Raw genomic sequence first — 18076 nt, 5'->3', positions numbered from 1 at the left:
ATTGACTCAGTACTGGTACCCCGTGTATATAGCCAAGTTACCGTTACTCATTGTGTATTTATTATTACGTGTTATTCCTTTCTATTATTTCTCTATTTTCTTTCTCTGCATTGTTGGGAAGGGCCCGTAAGTAAGCATTTCACTGTTAGTTTACGAAGCATGTGACAAATAACATTTTATTTGATTTAAATACCCCTTGTGTCTCGCATTCCACTCTACCTGATTCATATAGTTACCTCTCTTGTGTACAGAAAGAAATCAATCAAACTGGACACTTAACTTAGGCTCCTAGCTCGCTTTTCGCCTTCGAAAATAGCTCGCTAACAGCTAATTAATCATCTTTGGCTAATGGAATCAAATTGAGGTATTCATCATTATAAACACTGTTTCAATGCAGAGCTTGAATAGGAGAGTGGCTCCATGTGTGAACTATGTGCGCACACAGAACATCACCGAAACAATTACCATAATTGGGCTTTTTCATCTCACTATTATACTATAGGAATTGTACCCTCAACTCTAAATATACACTCTCAGAAAAAAGGGTTCCAAAAGGGTTCTTTGGCTGTCCCCATAGGAGAACCCTTTTTCGTTCCAGGTAGAACTCTTTCGGGTTCCATGTAGAACCCTCTGGGGAAAGGGTTCTACATTGAACCCAATAAGGTTCTACCTGGAACCAAAAAGGGTTCTTCAAAGTGTTCTCCTATGGGGACAGCCGAAAAACCCTTTTAGGTTCTAGATAGCACCTTGTTTTCTAAGAGTGTAACCAATGGCAGCGAGAGCACTAATTAGGCATGTGAAATCCTATCAACAGTATGTATGAGGTGGAAGGACCTGTTACACATGACCGGACTTGGAGCTTCGTAATCATCGGCTTCTTCACCCAATATGCTTCCGTCCTTCCACAGATGTTACTTGAGGTCAAATTGTAGGCATTGGGATTTTTTTATTTATTTAACTAGACAAGTCAGTTAAGATGGAACTCCTGATCACGGCCGGTTGTGATACAGCCCGGGATCGAAACGGGGTCTGAAGTGACGCCTCTAGCACTGAGATGCAGTGCCTTAGACCGCTGCACCACTCGGTAGCCCACCTATTGCGAATTAGAAGGGGAATTATCTGGGAAGGTTGGTCATTCTGAATAACATCCCTCCGATGGTACAGACGTAGGATCTAAATTTAACACTAACACTCTTTTGTTAATGATAATTTTCCTGTACTGCAGGAAAAGCAAATTTGTAGTGTATTCAAGGTTTAAAAAGGCTTCTAAAGTTTGTAATTTCCACTTTTACATTTCTAACTTGATTTTCTGTAATATAAAATGCATCAACCCCTACAAAGAAAATATCCATTAATTATAATCCACATAATAATTCACATTTCCTGTTGCTGCAGGATTATTTTACTGCTGTAGCAAACTGGCTCAAATTAAGATACTACATCTGTATTGAGGCACTCAAAGATCTCCAGGCACATTTCAAGTCCAGCTAGAGAGTGATAAGGTCATACAGTCTTTTCCCCATACACCTTTTTTCCATATCTTTGTCTGGTAATGCTAGGACTGGGCAGTGTCAGTTGGCATGGAGATATGCAGATGTAGGATCTTAATTTGACCACTCTTTTGTTGCATGAAATGTCTTGCATAGCAAGAAATGCAAACTTGTAGTGTATTCAAGGTTTAAAAAGACATCGAAAGTTTGTAATTTACACTTTGAAATTCCAGACTTCATTTTCCCTTCGTGAAAAATGGATCTACCCCCACAAAAATGTCCATTAATTATAATCCACATAATATTTCACATTTCCTGTTGCTGCAGGATTATTTTCTTGCGGTGCGAAACGCAGGTTAGCATTTTTCATCATGAATATTCTTCTGGAGGCAGCTCTGCAGAGTGGTCACTAGCTGACACAGCTATAAAGTCAGAAAACCACACTGCTACTGTAATTATACTTGGGATATTGCTTTTCAACAGTAAAAGTTCAAACATTGCTCATCATTCAAACTGCCTCTAATGCCTAACCCTAACCTTAAGAATGGCCTTCAGCGATATTTGAACTTTTACTGTTGAAAAGCAATATCCCAAGTATAAATACAATAAAGTACAGACAGTAAAGGGTAAAAAATATATATTTCTGAGCAAACGAGTGTTTTTTAGACAACTTTAGAAAACTTCAAGGAGTAGCGCAGTCTAGGAGTTGGTCTGGTGGGAATCTGTGATGTCATCGGCCTCCCCCCTTGCTTGAGGAACAATAGAGGAGCAATAGAGAACAAAATAGGAAAGGCCCACCCCCCACTTGTGTTATGTCATGACATACCTGGACCACCTATTGAGATGTACCTTTTGTTAAGTAAATCAGGTGTTGAATGAGGTGAAAAGGAGACTGGAGTGCCACTTTAAATTAAGACCGAAAAGCTAACCACTGGGCTATTTAAAGGGAAATCGCTCAGTTCTGCCTCCAGGACAAGACTCATGACAAGAAACGTCAACCTGCATTAGAAACTGGTCAAATTAATATCCTATATCTATAGGTATAGCTCCAAAGCATTTACAGTCAGCCTTTCAATAAGCATAAAACAGAGCAATCCTTCATGGAAAAATGACTTTCAGTCAGATAGGCCAAGATGAGTTTGGAAGTATTAGTGATCCTACTGTAGCCTACAATGCTGTCCTGATAAACCATAGCACTAAAATGCAAATATCATTCATGTGTTGTCTGCTAGCAAACAAATAGCATCTGTCCGTATCAAGCCTGAGCCGTTCCCGCAAATCTAGCCTTTGACGCAGGGACTGAGGGTTGCTAAGGAACATGAATTCACACTTAACCCCTGTTTCCCTCAACCAACAGCTGCGGCTCTCCTTTCGCTAGTTGTCGCTAATGCATTCAGTTCAATCTGGCCTGACACACACACATACTGTACACACACACACACACACACACACACACTGTCCAATCTGCAGCGACCATGTGCGCCCCATTCAATGAATGCTCTCCCTTTGCCCCTACGCTTAGACAAAAGGACATGATGCTTGATTATGGGGCCTGACTGAGTAAGTGATTGTATAGGCTAAACACTGGGAGTGTGTATCTATTGATAAAGTAGTGTCTTCCTCCCAAATGGCACCCTATTGCCTTTTTAGTGCAAGCGGTTTGGTTGAAAGTAGTGCACTGTGTAGGGAATAGGGTGCCATTTGGGACGTAGGATAACCTTTTGTGTAGAATGCTGTATACAGGCCTTATCAGTGATTCCCAGACCCTCAGTTGATGTTGCAGCCTTTGTTGAGGTTATCAATGGTAAAAAGTAGAAGAGCTGGGTTATTGTGATTTGTATAGTTTGGTGAGGACAACCAAGAGGCCCTGATTTTAAATATAGAATAGAACCAAAACACAGTTAGCTAATTGAAAGGGTACAACAGGCTAATATCCCATTCACATGACATTATATCCACTGTGTCTACAAAACATTAGGAACACCTGCTCTTTCCATGACATAAACTGACCAGGTGAATCCAGGTGAAAGATATGAATCCTTATTGATCTCACTTGTTAAATCAAATAACATTTTATTCGTCACATGCGCAGAGTACATCAAGTGTAGACCTTACAGTGAAATGCTTACTTACGAGCCCTTAACCAAAAATGCAGTTTAAAAAAAATAGGGATAAGAATAAGATATAAAAGTAACAAGTAATTAAAGAGCAGCGGTAAAATAACAATAGCAAGACTATATACAGGGGGGTACCGATACAGAGTCAATGTGCGGGGGCACCGGTTAGTTGAGGTAATATGTACATGTAGGTAGAGTTATTAAAGTGATTATGCATAGATGACAACAGAGAGTAGCAGTGGTGTAAAGAGGGGGTGAGTGGTGGGGGGGGGGGGCACTGCAAATAGTCTGGGTAGGCATTTGACTAGATGTTCAGGAGTCTTATGGCTTGGGTGTAGAAGCTGTTTAGAAGCCTCTTGGACCTAGACTTGGCGCTCCGGTACTGCTTGCCGTGCAGTAGCAGAGAGAACAGTCTATGACTAGGGTGGCTGGGTTCTTTTTTAGGGCCTTCCTCTGACACCGCCTGGTATAGAGGTCCTGGATGGCAGGAAGCTTGGCCCCAGTGATGTACTGGGCCGTTCGCACTACCCTCTGTAGTCCACTTCAATCCACTTCAATCAGTGTAGATGAAGGGGAGGAGACAGGTTAAAGAAGGATTTTTATCTCTTGAGACAATTGAGACATGAATTGTGAATGTGTGCCATTCAGAAGGTGAATGGGCAAGACAAAATATTTAAATGCTTTTGAACGGGGTGTGGTAGTAGGTGCCAGGCGCACCGGTTTGAGTGTGTCAAGAACTGCAACACTGCTGGGTTTTTCACACTCAACAGTTTTCCGTGTGTATCAAGAATGGTCAAAGGACATCCAGCCAATTTGACACAACTGTGGGAAGCATTGGAGTCAACATGGGCCAGCATCCCTGTGGAACACTTTTGACATCTTATAGAGTCCATGCCCTGATGAATTGAGTCTGTTCTGAGGGCAAAAGGGGCGCAACTCAATAGTAGGAAGGTGTTCTTAATATTTTGTACACTCAGTGTAGGCCTCACATTATAGCCAGAACAGTTGAAGGAGCCATGAAATTGAAACGAGATGTGTGCCTTTGAGAGCATGGCTGGCTGCTGCAGTGTAGTAGGTGACTGGGGACAGATTTTTAGAACCACCACCTGCTCCCTGAGTCATTGGTAAATACATGAATTCACTCTGCATCTTGTTCATTATCAGTCTGTGCAGATGGTCCTAGTGAGGCGCTAATGGCCTAAATTCTCTATCTAGATGTAATTCCTAATAGTCATGATAATCCTGAAGCTTTCCATTGCAGATCCTACTGATGTGTTATAACAGATCTAGCTGTACTAGATAGAAGTGAAATCCTATGGTTTGTTCCTGATGCACTAGGTTCTCTATCTACATTATATTTCTAGATAGTAATCAAGTCATGTAGTTTGTGCGTTCATGAGTTCGTTTATAAGACTCATATGATATATTGTACCATACTGGAGCTTTCCTACTATTGCAGTTCCTAATGATGTGCTAGAATATCTATTTGGATTCCATTACTAGATTAAATCATGTAGTTTGTATATTCCTGTCCGTTTGTACTTCCCTGTACTTGTTTATATGAGTCATATGATGAACTGTATGCATTTTCCCGAAACAATATGAGGTTCTTGGACACCCCCACCTTATATCAATAAATAATATTCAATTAAACTCAAAGTACATTTACATGTGGTTTATACTATAAACATGAATAATATAATAGTATTGTATTATATTCTACACTGTACAGTAATGATGCTTAATCCTAACTGAAAATGCCACGTAGTCACTGACTCAGCCTTGGCATCAATACTCACAAAAGGATGATAATGTTGGGTCAGAGATGGTGCACATCAACCACTAACTTTATGTGCCAGTCCTAAGGTCATAAGGTCAGGCACAAAGCAATGAACAGGGAGGAAAATGTCATTTCCTACTCAAACATTGTAAAACGTTAAACAACAGCATGGACTTGGAATTGTTTTTTTTCGCTGGAGGACCAATATGATTACTGAGCATCTGCTGTTTATGTGAATCAAACAAGTCAGATTGTAGTAAGAGGTGAACTAGTTATCTGATAGGAATAGGCCTAGAAATCCATAGAAGGTCCCCATAGGCACAGATCAAGGATCAGCTTTAGCCTCCCTAAAACATAACCTTTGCCATAAACGTGGGGAAACATGACATTGTGCTTAGATCAGCATCGTGGGGCAATTTACACATCCTAATATGTGACAATCATCCAACTTCAGCTAAAGCCGAGCAAGAACTAGACCTATTCTAATGAGTGTATTAATATTCAATTACATTCAAAGAACTTTTATTTTCTGGGAGGGAACTTCATGGGGGAAAACGGGCAAATGTCCCATTCACATGACATGATATAGGCCTCACATTATGGCCAGAACAGTTGAAAGAGCCATGAAATTGAAATTAGATGTGTGTCTTTGAGAGCATGGCTGCCTGCTGCAGTGTAGTTGGTGACTGGGGACAGATTTTTAGAACCACCACCTGCTCCCTGTGTCATTGGTAAACACATTCGTTCACTCTGCATCTTGTTCATTATCAGTAGTCAGGACTCAGGCACACACTCATATTGAAGCTTTCCTATGCAGATGGTCCTAGTGAGGCGCTAATGGACTAAATTCTCTATTTAGATTTAATCCTAGATATTTCCTGGTAGGGAACTTCATATGTGGTGATGAATGGTACTGTACATACAAAACGCATAACAACATAGAACACAAAAAACATACTGTATAAAGGATTAGAAGGGGTTGAGTATCATTCTGATGGCACCCATCTGTCTATCCATCAGACTCTCTGGGCGGTCCGTTCCCCTCCACCACCCACCAATGCCACCACAAGCCCAAGCGCTGCCTGCCCATCCAGCAGTGTGGCGTTGTGGGCGGGGGCCAGAGGAGAGGCCTGGCCATAAGTCCCTTGCTCTTCCACCCGAACACCAAGGGCTCCCAGATCGCCATGGACCTGGCCCAGAGGACCGTCAAGAGGCAGGCCAGTTTCTGTAACGCCATCACCTTCAGCAACAGACCCGTAGCGTTGTATGAGCAGGTCCGGATCAAGGTATGTAGAGATTTAGATGGACACAACACCACACCCAAGGAGGTTTATTTACAGTATTCAAAGTATTCTAACAATGGTAGATTCATTTTATTTGTTTATTTTATTAACATTTTCAAGAACAAAAAGCCCATTCCTCAGCAAGGTCCCCAATCAACATGTTGAACTGCCAGAGAGGCACCAGAACATCCAGTTGTAGGGAACTTTGTAGGTTGTTCTATACATGGTGGGATGCTGACACCAAAGGCTCAAAAGATGACGCAAGATACGGAGAGAGATACTAACACGGATCTGTACAATAGGTGAGACTAGCTTTGATGTGTACAGTATCTGATGTATGCACGGTATATATAATGTAAACACACCAAGTCAGAATGGTGATGCAAACACACACACACACACACACACACACACACACACACACACACACACACACACACACACACACACACACACACACACACACACACATCTAGCTTATGAGCTTGTCCAGGTAAATCCTTCTTTCAGTCTACTGCTGCTTCCCCCTCCTGTTCCTGTGTCTCCCCAAATAGGCTTAGCAGGTTTCCATCTAACAAGCCAGCATGTCAACCCAGTCAAAGCACTGGATAAATACTGCTTATGGCACCAGGGCAAGTGGATGTGGCTTTACTGGGTGTTGGTAAAACAATGAGTGAATAGCAGCAAGCACAACAGTTAATTCAGCCAAGTGCTCTAAAGCAGTGGTTCCTAAACCTTTTTTTTATAGAATTGTAAGAAAATTAACTTTAAAACGGATCAATTCTCTCCTCATCCCATGACAAAATGTGTAGAAGTGCAGGAAATAAGTTTTAAACCTGCAATATTTTCTCTCCGCCAACATGAGGGGTGTGAACAGTTTGTGTCATGAACAGTGCTTGTGCCTATAGAAATAGACTTCGCTCACTCGCGGGGGAACGTGTGATGTTCCCCAATGCTGGAATGGGGGCCTGAGTGAAAAAGTTTGGGAACCCCTGCTCTGAAGTACACTTAAACCTCAAGACAATTTAGGCAATTGTCTTACATAAGTAATATTTAGGTACAGTTCAGGGTTTCCGTTAACCGGTAAAAAAAAAAGAAAATAAAGAAAAGCTGCTAAAACATTTTTGGCTCCGGCCAAATGTCCGAGGGAATTTTAGCCTGTTCATTGATTGAAATACCAGTCGCTGTAGCGTGTGAGCTGCTGCTACAGCTCATCAAACAGCTGGTTCGTTGGTGCTGGAGTGAAACGTGCTTTTATAAGCCCAATCATTGTGCAACAATTGTAAACGCAATCGCCTGTTAAAAACTGTTTTGATGGCCACGATTAAAAAAAAAGCTACTATTTTTATTTCTCAGCTGGTAATTGATTTGCGCTTCCCATTTGCCATTCAAATGCATAGGCAACTAGGCAGGCAATAGTGTGTCACACACCACTTTGCAATGAGCGGAAGGCAGTATGAATTTAGAAAACATATACTTAACTGTTTGAAACCTGAACGTTTTTGTCACACCCTGACCGTAGAGAGCCTTTTTATTTCTCTATTTGGTTAGGTCGGGGTGTGATTTAGGTGGTCATTCTAGATTATGTATTTCTATGTTGGCCTGATATGGTTCCCAATCTTTCGTTGTCTCTGATTGGGGATCATATCTAGGCAGCCTTTTCCCACGGGTTTTTGTGGGATCTTGTTTTTGTATAGCTACTGTGAAGCCTGCAGAACTTTACGTTCATTTTGTATTTTTCTTTGTTTTGTTTGGTGTTCATCTATTGAAAGTAAGATGTACGCTTACCACGCTGCACCTTGGTCTCCTTCTTACGACAAATGTGACAGTTTTACTACAGTACTGTAACACTTTGGGCTTCGTGGGTGTGGAGTCAGGCGCAGGAAGCAGGAAAATGTTTGGTACAATATGTAATTTAATAAGTACTGAAAACCCGAGGAAATATGTCCAAACACAACAGGGCGAAACAATAACCCCGAAGTCCAAAATACATGTACCACAAAACATACAAAGTGACGACACGTAACAAGTCCGCACACAGAACAGGTGGAGAGGCGGGCTTAAATAATAAAACAAATTACTAATGGGAAACAGGTGTAACTCATAAAGACATAACTAACAGAAAAACGAAAAAGGGATCGATGGCAGCTAGTAGGCCGGTGACGACGACCGCCGAGCGCCACCCGAACAGGGAGAGGAACTGCCCTCGGCAGTAGTCGTGACAAGTACATATTATGAGACCTGGCTTCGAAGTAGCCTAGCCAAAATCCAACCAAACTTACAGGCAATTATTTTATAAAGACTTCCACATGCCATTGAAACCAGAAGCCTATTTCTCTTATCTTGTATTGGTTTTCAAATCAACTTTATTTCATTGTCCTGGAGCCAAATGCACAATCCTAGTCATATTAACAACCCATGCTAGTTGTTGCATCTTTATCTCCCTTCAAAATTTCGAATGGATATTTTTTCTCTGTCTCATGAAACCGCTCGCATGTGCGGTGTGCTTTTGACAACTGTGTTTTCCTGCTAATAGCATTATGAAACGAACATTTGCACGTATCCTACTGCCTTGTGCAGATTGCTGCGCTTATAATGTGAAGACTAAATAATGTATCAACATTTTAAGCTAAATATTCTGATCAGTTGCATGAGCCTCATTTCTTTTTACATTTTTTGGGGGGGATGTAGCCTAGGTCTTCTAGTTGTATGAATTTGGGATCTATCGTCCCACAACTGTCCCAGATTTTGTTTGGAATAGCTTACTTCTTTCACACAGAACGACAAGCTGTCCAATAGAATAGGTACACTTTTCAACTATGGGGGATAGCAGATTGACATAGGCTAGTGATTTTGCTGTTCATTACTCCTGTTAGCTGAGGAAAAGTAAATGTGGCAGTTATTTTCAAATTGCGCATCGGAATTCTGTAAGAAGGATGCACGCCATTGCATCCTAGAGTTTCATGGTCTGTTGAGATTAATTACCATAATCTAAATGGGATTTCTGTCACTGTGGGTGGACACCCTAATCAGGTGCATATTGGTCCGGTAAATGTCTTAAATGTTCGGTAAATTAAAATGCTGCCAGTCAAAGGCCTGCCACCATATATTACTAACGGAAACCCTGGTACACTTATAGAACCAACCAAATTGGCCCATTACTTGCTTTCTTTTGCAACCTGTCAGCATTGTATAGGCCTAAGTCACAAAATGGAATCTCATTGACAAACAATACACAAAGGGAACCTTCAAACTTCAAGGCAACATTTAGACTTCCTTATAAAGTATAATTCTAGACCTTACACTCTTATGCTACTACAAACTGCTGTAAGACCATCGACCTATCATAGTCTGTCCTCCTTCCACAGATCACTAAGAAGCAGTGTTGCTGGAGTGGAGCTCTTCGTCTGGGCTTCACGGCTAAAGACCCGTCCCGTATCAACCCAGACAGCCTGCCCAAGTATGCCTGTCCTGACCTGGTCTCCCAGAGTGGCTTCTGGGCCAAGGCACTACCTGAGGAGTTCGCCAACGAAGGGAACGTCATCGCCTTCTGGGTGGACAAGAAGGGCCGGGTCTTCTATAGAATCAATGAGTCCAACCCAATGTTGTTCTTCAGTGGAGTGAGAACAGGAGAACCGCTGTGGGGACTGATAGATGTCTATGGGTTGACCCGTGGAGTGCAACTGCTAGGTATGTAAGAAAGCATGCATGCACACCTACACGTTCATCTCCATACCATTCCTCACTCAAAAAAGTTAACAAAACAAACAAAAAAATATTAAAACGTCAAGAATCATGTGTGTTCCTTTGGCTAAAAGTATATTTGCTACAATGCTTGGACAGTTTGAACTCTCTTCTATAAGTCACTTGGGGAGACCCCTGGCGTCTTGGCAAACCGTATGCTGCTCGGAGCGTTGTTACAATCGCTCTCTTCTGCCCTAGTTAAATCAACACACAGCCTTTTACAGTCAGGCTATAGCCAGGGCAGCCTAGGGTACAGAGCTCCTATAGGTCCTCAGGGGGCCTTCTGACTAACATCTGCCCTCAACATACTGGTCGCTTACATCTGAACTGTAATAGTCCTACAATTTTCTTCCCCTGATGTTTTTTTTTTACTTTGGGAAAGATTTTCTTTTCCTGCTTTAGCTTTCCACCTACATCCAAAATATATACATCATGTTTACAATTAAACCAGCATCCTCTTAACTCTCTGTATATATAGACATGCAGCAGTCTAGTTATTGTTTTTCTTTTTAGTACTGTAGGCCTATACATTCTTATTTAGGTACAGTAATCTCTTACTGATTTACATAGAACATTCTATGGTCGCCTTATTATGGTTTTGTGAAATTTCACATGTAACAGGAATGAACATGGGGCTTATATTTGTTTCCACCTACCACACACAAACCTCCAGGCTGCCTTCACTTCATATTCCCTATCAGAGGTGGTATCTGTCAGACCAAATTACTTTTTTCCCAAGCCTGCCGACACGCATTATGTTACATATTCTATTCATTTAAGTTAATGGCTCCACTGCACTGTACATGCATCAGGACACGTCTGTTTTTCTGCTACTGTAAAGTCTAACATCCCCCTAGGTAATCATCTAGGTCAGATTTAGCTTTACCTGATAGTGGTTACGGTTAGGTTAAGGAAATGTTTAACTGATCACAGGTTTCTGCTTATTGGGAATGGCACAGATAGAGAAGTACCTGAGGCATCTGTTAGTCATCCTGGTGTTCTCACAGACTACTGTTACAAACAATACCTAGAATAAGTTTTAAACTGTCTCAGTTCTGTTTAATCAAATGCCAACTCCGAAAGATTTATTAAATAAATGTAAACGATCCTTGAGCTATTTTAAAACCCATAATTACACACTGTCTCACACAAACACACACACACACACACACACACACACACACACACACACACACACACACACACACACACACACACACACACACACACACACACACACACACACACCCGGTTGCACCCAGCAACAACTTCGAGGCCTCCGATTGGGTGATGCATGATAGGTCCCTCTGTAGGTATTGTGTGATAGGCCCCCTGCAAGAGATGCCTTCCAGACATATTTTAGGGGTTATTACACATGGCTTAGTGTGATGTAGTGTTTTCCACACCTCTAGTTGGGTGATGAGCATAGTTTAAGATCCAAGCTGTAGCTAATGAAACCCAGACGGGCAGAATTATGGGATAAATAAGTCTAGCTACTCTGGTGTTGTTCATTCCTCATACACACACAGACACACACCTTCTACGACAACCATGAGAATGGCGATGCACTGCACTTCCCTGCCTGCCTGTCTATCGCATTTTAACTATCTTCTCTGTCTATCTCTTCTTAACTATCTCTTCTTAACTATCTATTCTTAACTATCTTCTCTGTCTATCTCTTCTTAACTGCCTTAACTACATACCACCAGCACTAACATTTAAATGACTACAAACGTGATACATTATCAGTCATGTAGTGACTCCATGTCTTTCATGTGCATATGACAAACAAACAAACAAAGTTGACGAGAGCATTGAACTTGACATACAACACCCGTCCTGCCTGTCACATTCTGTTAAAGGTCCCAAAGCACACACATCCCTGGGTCGCTCCTCTTTTCAGTTCGCTGCAGCTAGCAACTGGAACGAGCTGCAAAAAACACTTGAACTGGACCGTTTTATCTCCATCTCTTCATTCAAAGACTCAATCATGGACACTCTTACTGATAGTTATGGCTGCTTCACATGATGTATTGTTGTCTCTACCTTCTTGTCCTTTGTGCTGTTGTCTGTGCCCAATAATGTTTGTACCATGTTTTGTGCTGCTGCCTTGTTGTGTTGCTACCATGTTGTTGTCATGTTGTGTTGCTATCATGCTGTGTTTTCATGTGTTGCGGCCATGCTATGTTGTTGTCTTAGGTTTCTCTTTATGTAGTGTTGTGGTGTCTCTCTTGTCATGATGTGTGCTTTGTCCTATATTTTTATTTTATTTTTAATCCAAGCCCCTGTCCCCGCAGGAGGCCTTTTGCCTTTCGTTAGGCCATCATTATAAATAAGAATTTGTTTTTAACTGACTTGCCTAGTTAAATAAAGGTTCAATTCAAAAATGTAATAAAATTAACGTGTACTGGGTCGTTCCACGAAATGAGTGCCTTTTGCTTCCCTTTGATGTGTTAAGTAGAAAGGAAGCACCAATATTGGATTTCACTCACCATCACAATTTAAATGCTGTCACTAACCACGCTTCCATCCAACCATTTCATGTGGATGAATTACCTGATGCATGAAACAAGTCACAACCGGGCTGATGGAAACATGAAATGCAGGTTTAATTTTATAAATGCAGAAAGTTAAATTGTTCGTTCGACATGGTGGGATCTTTTTGTGTCTGTAAAGTTAATTATGCGAGAAATGGCGGTGGAAACGACTTCATGCGCAAATATTGATATATTAACCATCATATAGAAGTAGACTTGGAGTCACGCGATGATATGTTGTGTGGTCCTCCCACTACGACTCAGGAAAGCATGCAGTTTACTAGGCTACAGATGAAATAAGTTATGATGAACTTCACAGGGTGGTGAAAGTGCAAGGTGATGAGCTTGATGCTCCTTTCCAATAAATATCGAGGGTCTTATTCTGGTGACTTGATGATCGATGCTTGGCTGCCCTTTGACAAATATAAATAATATCGCTCTTAATCCATAATAATCTCATCATGTAGCCTACCTGTACTGTATCTGCAAACTGTTGGCTAGAGCACATGTGCCAAGACCAGAGTGGGCACATTTTCTATGTAACGCAGCTGTTTTTGTGACAAAACCATCAGTAGAGTTGAAAAGGCGATGGAAACCCATTTAACTTGTATTTTTTTATTTGATACATTGGAATTGAATGACAAAAGTTATTTTTATGTGCACTACGTTTATGTGCACACACAGCCTTTTTATCCGTATCAAGTCACTTTGATGAAACACATCTCTGGTGGGAAAATTAGATGGAAACCTAGCTACTGCCAAAGTTTTGGCTTGGTGGCCAAACAAATGATCTGCATTGATCAATATGTAAAGAGTAATCTAGGAAGCCAAATGATTAAACACTTTGGCCACCCTGTAGCCTAGATGTCATAGCCATTCATTTCTGGAATATTGTCAGTCATTATATGCATTTTAGTAAGCGCTAGACTTTTTCCACTTGTTGTTGTGTTACAGCCTTTTTTGTCACTAGACTACACACAATACCCCATAATGTCAAAGTGGAATTATGTTTTTCTAAATGTTCACAAATTAATTAGAAATGAAAAGTCAATAAGTATTCAACCCCTTTGTTATGGAAAGCCTAAATAAGTTCAGGAGTACAAATTTGCTTAACAAGTCACATAACAAGTTGCAGTTGCAGTTGCAGTTGTGTGCAAGAATAAAGAATATTGTTTAACATGATTTTTGAATGACTACCTCATCTCTGTAAGGTCCCTCAGTCGAGCAGTGAATTTCAAACACAGATTCAACCACAAAGACCAGGGAGGTTTTCCAATGCCTCGCAAAGAAGGGCACCTATTGGTAGATGGGTAAAAATAAATAAAAAGCAGACATTGAATATCCCTTTGATTGCACTTTGGAGGGTGTATCAATACTCCCAGTTGCTACAAAGAAACAGGCATCCTTACTTTCTCAGTTGCCAGAGAGGAAGGAAACTGCTCAGGGATTTCACCATGAGGCCAATGGTGACTTTAAAACAATGACAGAGTTTAATGGCTGTGATAGGAGAAGATGTAGGATGAATCAACAACATTGTAGTTACTCCACAATACTAACCTAATTGACAGAGTGAAAAGAAGGAAGCCTGTACAGAATAAAAACATTGAAAAAAACATGCATCCTGTTCACACTAAGACACTAAAGTAAAACTCCTAAAACTTTGGCAAAGAAATAAACTTTATGTCCTGCATACAAAGTGTTATTTTGGGGGCAAATCCAACACAACACATCACTGAGGACCACTCTTCATATTTTCAAGCATGTGATGGCTGCATCATGTTATGGGTATGCTTGTCATCGGCAAGGACTAGGGAGTTTTTTAATGGCAAAAAGAAACAGAATAGAGCTAAGCACAAAAAAAAGACAATTAAATCAATTTTAATCCTACTTTGTAACACAACAAAATGTGAAAAAAAATTAAGGGGTGTGAATACTTTCTGAAGGCACTGTATATGCATTTTGAGTCATTAAATGCATTTTAGCAAAGATGCAAATGTACATGTATTTGAAATACATTTTGTATTGAGATCAGCACATGACAATAGTCTTAAAGCCTCTGATTGGGTGACTAATGAACAGGCCCTCGGTAGGTATCGTGTGATAGGCCCCCTGCAGGAGATGCCTTCCAGACACATTTTTGGGAATATTATTACAGATGGCGTAGTGTGATTTAGTGTTTTCCACTGCTCTAGTTGGATGATGAGCGTAGTTTAAGATCCCAGCTCTAGCTAATGAAACCCAGACAGGCAGAATTACGGGCTAGATAAATCTAGCTACTCTGAGGGTGGCAGCTTCATTCCACAGTCCCACGTGGATGGAGACAGAGAGACACACACATCACACACGCACGCACGCACACACACACACCGTCAATGACGACCCTAGAAATGGAAATGCTCTTGCCTGCCTGGCTGTCAATCTATCCTCTCTCTTAACTGCCTTCTCTTTTTTTGGCACCATTAAGCTCACCTTCCCCGGCAATATATGTAGCCATAAACAAGTCCATGGTATTTGGGAAAGGTGATAGCATGACACTTCCTGCTAGAGCCTCCTAGGTAGGAACTGATCCTACACTGTTAAAATGAAGTGCTTTGTAACACTGAGCTTGCCACCATCTTGAAGGAGACAAAACCTTCACTTTGCTGGAGTATTGAAACATATCATCCTGAGATGTTATGAAATATTACATGGTGTGTTGTAACACCACTAAATCAAGCGTTGTGCAACACCTTGCCAGGGACTGGGAGCACTCACAGAAAATATTTAAAACACTATTTTGCTGTTTCAAGTTCTGTTTAGTGCAGAATTAGATCCCTTCTCTTTTGATGTAGTTTCCTAGTGTCTTAGTGTTTAACATTGTTTTATGTATTTGAAAATGTGCCATTTTATACAATTTCAGCAGGCATTGTCAGACACAGTGTTTAAACCACCAGACCCAACTGAAGGTTCATTAACAGTAATGAATGTGGGAATGGGTGCAGTCCTCATTGAACATCATTTTGCCTGACGGTTTTCATAACTGTTCATCATGATCCATTACACCTCATGGCACAACAAGCTGAACATAGAGTTCTCTTTCTTCAAACATGCATACGATGTTGTGTGAAAAAAATCACAAAGTCAACATTTTTGAATTACCCACAATCCTCTTTAAACTGAGTCAAGTGGCAAGATAGGAAATGCAAGGTGATTCAAACCAAAGACTTCCAATGAGTTCAATCACTCAATGTTCTCTTTCTTTGGTTATCCTCATAAAATACACTTACATTTTCAACATTTACAACATATACAATTAATAAATCATTGAAACGACTTGCATGCATTTTGACACTTTATGGGGACAGTTCTGAAATGACAGAGGGGATAGAGATAGGTGGGAGAAACAGATTGAATGGGTGGAGCGGGTAATTTAACCCTGGTCTTTGGTGGGGAGAGGGGTGACTAAGCGAGGTGTGTTACCACTAAATAATTTCAATTCAGCCCAGAATAATTTCTTACAGTGTGGCTGTGTGGTTGAGCGGGTAAAATTCCAACGAAATGTACCATCTTACTGCCTGTCCTTTTTCCAATCTGTCTAAATAATGGAATTGGAAAAAAATTAAGATTCCACAAAACAATAATTCTCCATAGTCTCTTATCATCGATAAATATTTAAGCAATAAACCACTTGCATTTAGAAACCATTGATTTTATGAGAAACACAGTTTTTGTGTTTTGATGCTGCCTTTTACATGCACTCAAACCCAAAAAACTGTTTTCAAAACACTCTTAAAATCACCAATATTCAGGTGATTAACCACTGTGGGTGTTTCAGAGTACTTCATTTCAGTTTTGAAGCACATTCTGTGTATTAAAACACTTACATTGGGTTTACATTCAAACACCCTCCAAACACCAGATCTCAGCTTAGGTGCACAACTTTTCATGGTTTTGTTACACAATCATGGTGTTTTGGGACTTTCTATTTTACAGTGTAGGTAGTAACTGATTTACTGTTTCAGGCCTTTAAAGCTACAATATGTAACTTATTGGGAGACCTGACCAAATTCACATAGAAATGTGAGTTATAGATCTTTCATTCCCTTTGAAAGCAAGTCTAAGAAGCTGTAGATCTGTTCTATGTGTGCTATTTCTATGCTTCCTGTTCTGAAGTTTTGTTTTTGCATCTTTTACTTTTGGTTTTGTACATCAGCTTTGAACAGCTGAATATACAATATTTTTGGTTATGGAAAATATATTTCACAGCGGTTTAGATGGTACAATGATTCTCTACACAATGACTGCTTGTTTTGTCACATAAACTGAAATTAGGCAAACTATTAGAATTTTAGCAACCAGGAAATGGCGATTTCTGCAGAGTGCATCTTTAACTGGGCAAATGCAATATCTTCTGGGTTGGGGCAGAATAATGAGCCTGATGCCCCTCAGAGGCTTTACATCCAGCAGGATAAAAAAGTTGTTTCATAAATATAAATGGAGCTCCGGTGCTTCATGGCTGTCTGTCACATACCGTTCACGTGTGCAATGTTTATGCACGTACAGGCGCAGAGGCATACAAGTATGAACACACACACACACACAAGTCCATAGAACTGGGGTTAGAGAGGTTGAGGAGTTCCAGCTGCTGTTTTGAAGACAGGGGGGCCAGGCTGTGCTGAGGAGGTCACAGTGGAACCTTAATCAGAGTGGGGCCCCAAAGTGACGTCTCTGAAAATGAAGCAGGGAGACTGACTTCAAAACACCGTGTGACAGTTAGAGATGACTCTGTCACACACACACACACACACACACACACACACACACACACACACACACACACACACACAGTTCAGTTGTTGTCTTAGGGAATTTATGTAGTTAATACACTCCAGTACACTTGAAGTGCAGTAAGTACTGTACAGTCTTTCACTATGCGTCAACATAAACACACTGTATGAATTATATAATTTTTTTATGTAACACAACATAAACACACTGTTTGGATTATAAAATATCTCAAAGTAACACAACATAAACATACTGTATGAATTATAGAATATCTCAAAGTAACACAGTTGTCATTGATCTCAACGATTGACAGGTCAGCCTAACCTTCTCTCTCTTTGTCTCTGTCTTTCTCTGTCTC

The 18076-nt window shown here is 40.7% G+C and overlaps 1 protein-coding gene across 1 annotated transcript in view; it reads left to right on the top strand.

Annotated features, from left to right (window-relative positions):
* LOC106564692 (E3 ubiquitin-protein ligase NEURL1) overlaps positions 1 to 18076 on the top strand; it is a 63376-nt gene that overhangs the window by 9754 nt on the left and 35546 nt on the right. The window contains exons 2-3 of the mRNA XM_014130945.3: positions 6408 to 6673; positions 10039 to 10360. Of these exons, the coding sequence (XP_013986420.1) occupies positions 6408 to 6673; positions 10039 to 10360 (588 nt within the window). The remainder of the gene's footprint in view (positions 1 to 6407; positions 6674 to 10038; positions 10361 to 18076) is intronic.

The sequence above is a fragment of the Salmo salar genome, chromosome 12 (assembly GCF_965601325.2).
Source record: "Salmo salar chromosome 12, fSalSal1, whole genome shotgun sequence".
In the NCBI taxonomy this organism is placed as follows: Eukaryota; Metazoa; Chordata; class Actinopteri; order Salmoniformes; family Salmonidae; genus Salmo; species Salmo salar.
Note: the sequence above shows the minus strand (reverse complement) of the source record. Positions and strands in the feature narration are given on the sequence as shown.